This window comes from Etheostoma spectabile, chromosome 10, assembly GCF_008692095.1.
Source record: "Etheostoma spectabile isolate EspeVRDwgs_2016 chromosome 10, UIUC_Espe_1.0, whole genome shotgun sequence".
NCBI lineage: Eukaryota > Metazoa > Chordata > Actinopteri > Perciformes > Percidae > Etheostoma > Etheostoma spectabile.
In genome coordinates, this window is record NC_045742.1 from 23495945 (window position 1) to 23500188 (window position 4244).

General features: G+C 39.9%; 1 protein-coding gene across 5 annotated transcripts in view; it reads left to right on the plus strand.

The window, feature by feature from the left end:
• LOC116696870 (long-chain-fatty-acid--CoA ligase 1) overlaps positions 1-4244 on the plus strand; it is a 27316-nt gene that overhangs the window by 10182 nt on the left and 12890 nt on the right. For all 5 annotated transcript variants that reach the window (XM_032528093.1, XM_032528089.1, XM_032528091.1 and 2 more), the window contains exon 6: positions 1018-1119. In XM_032528093.1, coding sequence (XP_032383984.1) covers positions 1018-1119 — 102 coding nt within the window. The remainder of the gene's footprint in view (positions 1-1017; positions 1120-4244) is intronic.

Sequence of the window (4244 nt, forward strand, 5' to 3'; positions counted from 1 at the left end):
ACACGCTCAGGATCTATACATGCCCTAACGGAGAGATGTCAGAGTGAGTGGGCTGCCAGCCAAACCAGCGCGCTGAGCGGGTGGGGGGGGGGTACGGTGCCTGCTCAACAGCACCTGGCAGTGCCCAGGAGGTGAAGTGGCATCTCTCCAGCCACACTCCGTACTTTTGGTCCATACAGGGACTTGAACCAGTGACCCTCCGGTTCCCAACCCAACTCCCTACGGACTGAGCTACTGCCACCCCCAGATACTTGAATAGCTACATGAATAATATGGATATCAATATATACATACATACATACTGTACATACAGTAGATGGGAAAAGTAACTACATCAAAAAAATCTTTCTTGTGAGTCCCCAAGCTTAATGGAAGAGCAATAACAAATCACTTAATGTATTACATTAATTGGATTATAGCTATCATGGTTCTGTTTTTATCTGGTTTGATGTAAAAAATGTATTTAAACAGACCAAATTAAAGGGGCTATACTTGATAAGTAAACTTAATTATCTGCTGATTCACTTTGTGTGTAAACCTGTTCTATTAGAAATACAAAATACAAGGATGAACCCAAAAACAAGAGAAATAGGTCTCTTTTATTCCTTTTAAAATGTGTTTCTAATTACTAGCATCACTATGGTAATATTTGAACCGGGAAGGGATTTGTTTGCTCGTTGTCTGGCACTGATAGTAAAACACAAATTCAGCTTGAACAATGAACAACGTGAAATATTAATGAAACATTCCAGCAACACCTCAGTGACCACAAGTTGTCATTGGACGATAGCTTATCAACCAAAGGCTGTAAAAGCAATAGCCAATGACATGTTAACTGTGCTATTATTCGCAGTGCATTTGATAACATTGAACATCATAAACCATGTTTTGTCCTTCATTTATAACCAGGTCAAACAAAGCTATGTTTATTTATTGATTCAGCCTTAACTGTGTGTGTGTGTGTGTGTGTGTGTGTGTGTGTGTGTGTGTGTGTGTGTGGTGGGTGTGTGTTTTTAGGTAATGGAGCGAACCGAGAATCTGGGCTCAGCATTTCTCCACAAAGGACACTCTAAGACCACAGACCCCCACATTGGCATCTTCTCTCAGAACAGACCTGAGGTAAAGTACCCTTTTTTCCTCAGTGCCTGATTGACGGGCCCGGGATTAGGGTGACCACCCGTCCCGCACAGCGTTTGAAGCCCAATTCATACGTCCCGCAAATTGAGACTGTGTCACGCATAATCAATGCTTGCTCAAAAAAAAAGTTGGTCGCTCTATCTTGGAGCCCGAGGCAGCCAAACGAACAACTCGTTCGGGATGAACTGCGCCTGTAAAGTAGACGAGAGCCGGCGGCAGCAGCCGGTAGGGGGGGGGGACAAAAAGCTGCGGTAAAGTCGGACAGTTTCCAGCCGATTTCAGAACAGGAGGTGACAAAAACACTGTGGTGCGATTCCGATTTAATAAAATATAATCAGACCCACATATCAGCTGGAACAGTCTCTAGTTTTAATTGTAGCTCTCAGAATGTTCTACATGAGATCTGATGCTGATTTTAATTAACAACAGACTGGAGATGATCTGTGATCTGAACGGATTTAGTCTCTCTGACTTCTAAACGTCACTATCAGCCAGAATGTACAGAATATGACTTTAAATCAGCCAAATAGTTAAAATCCCTCCGATTCGTTGTCATGACAGCGCACGCACGTGCATACCAGACACTGGGAAGGGACTTTTAGGAACGCGCTTTCCAATTCAAAAAATGGAGAAAGAGCCCGAGTCTGAGCAGTCTGAGGCCCCCCCACCATCAGTTAAAAAGAGAAGGTGGGTACAAGGAAGACTGGGAAGACTCTTTTGTTTAAACTGTTCCTGTGGTGTTGAGCAACTACAATTCCTGTTAGTCCTATAATTTTATATTATAATGTATTTAAAGTGAATAAATTGTAAGGAAATATAAAATTAAATAGCTAAAGTAAATCGTAAGTGGAAGTGCATCTGTCAATTATATTATAATTGTATGAATGTTCAAAATATTAATCTTTATTTAGAAAAAAATACACATTGGTTGGCCTATTCATGAGCTTACATCAGCAGTTACACATGTTCAGGGGCATAGGGCATTATTAATATACCATGTAAGGTGGTATGTGCTAGAAATGGGTAAACCAGTATTAGTGAGCCTGCCCGTGGGGGGGCACCGCTGCGCCAGGCAGTGTCCCACATTGTCCCTCAGAAACATACCACTTGTCCCCCCTTGGGCTTATTAGCAGGTGGTCACCCTACCCGGGATTGTGTCAAAATCCCACTCCTCCTCTGACTCATAACTTAGACACATGCATATTTTTAGATTCAGTTTGACTTACGCTCTCCAAGGATATCATTATCCCAGATGTCCATTGCGAGTAAACATAAAACAATCTGCTTAGAAAGTTTTTCTTCAAGTAATCCAGTGATAGTTGTTTGTACACCCATGGGTACATTGCAAACAAAAAAACAACTTATATCTAATTTAACATGCTTATTTGGTGCCAGTTTGCCAAACCATAAACAAATTTAGGCTGAAAAAAGGTTTTAGGCCACACTGTAAACGACTGAACCCATGGTATCATTATACTCCCTGTGTCAGCCTTCAAAGCATTCTGGGAACTGGTTGTTCTAGAACTTAAAGCATGATTCTTACAGTACGTATATATAGCCTGTAAATAAAAAGAGAGAAACACAACAACAAAAAACCTAGTGTTTAAGCTTAAAGGTGCCCTGCCACACATTTTAATTACTTTGTTGTAATGTCTGAAGTTCTACCATGGACTCTGTAACTTGGTTACCTTGGTTACCTTTTTTCAAGCCATTGTAGCGTGGTATCGAAAGCCTGCAGGAAGACTCAGCTCCATTTGTGCAAGTTCTCATTAATATTCAATGAGCTAAGCTGCTTGACTCTTGATTGGCTAACAGCTAGCCTATGAGACCCTGGCTATCAGCATCCTTTTAACCAGCACAACTGGGTGAGCTCATGAATATTAATGAGCTCAGGCAACATGACGTCCAGCTTAACGTGACCAGCTTTTGTAATTGGCCTGATTTCTCCACTTATTTCTTTCTAGTAGCTAGAGCTGACAGAGGAGGAAGCAGTTCATTTTAACATTCACGACATAACACAAAAACATATGGACCTAGCATATTTCAAAAAATGCAAGGAATAACAGTTTTGTGTGGCAGGGCACCTTTTAAAGAGTAATTAAATTTTTCTGTTTTCTTTTTTTCCAACCTGGACCCTATTTCCCCAAGTTTCTGTATCTAAGTGACTAATGGTCTTTGACTTTGAAATCATTATTAAGCAGGACAGCTGCGCAAAACAAGCTGCCATGGTAATGGGCAATTGCACAACTTCAATGTACTCTATGTCCAAAGTGCCACCAACGTGCTCAGGTTATTATTCTTGACAACATTAAGGAAAGGATCCCTACAGAAATAGACCTTTTTTTTAACGATTAGGATTCTTTTGTGTAACATGAAGCAACTAGCCTTGAACCCACCAACTTTTGTTTTCAAATAAACTAATTTTATCATCATAAAAAACAACTTCACTCAAAGTAGACGGAAACAAAATAAATCCATAAAAATCCATCTTGGTTCTTCTGTCCATTGTTCCAACAATCACCGCTCTGGTTTGGTTGATATAAAACCTTAATTCGCCCATTTACATGTGAAAATATGCTGGCTCTAAACACGCTAAAAGTACTGTTTATTTAGGTGAAGTCTGGTGAGTTGTAAGCTTATTCTGAACAAAACAAGAAGAAATTTCTCTGTAGGGATCCTTTCCATTATGTTTTCAGACACTTATAAGACAATAATAATCGGAGCCTGTCAAAAACAATATTTTTTGTAAATGGAAATTGACAATGCACACTAGCCCTATATGGTTACATTGTAGCCCGGTCAAGCGTTTGTGCTCAATATTGGACCAATATTAAAGATTTTTGATCAAGTCACTTAGACACCAATGCATGGGAAAATAGGTTGAAAAATACTGAAATAACCCTTTAAAGGGGTTTTCAGTAAGGCAATTGAACCTTTAGTCAAACATATTGGGAAAGTATCTATAAACTCAGATAGAGCTAGTGGAGCCATCAGAGTACACATACACTCTAATTATAATCTTAGTGTTTTATCTGCTATTGTTTCTAAGTAAAAGTATTGCTTTATAATGCCGTGTGTGTGTGTGTGTGTGTGTGTGTGTGTGTGTG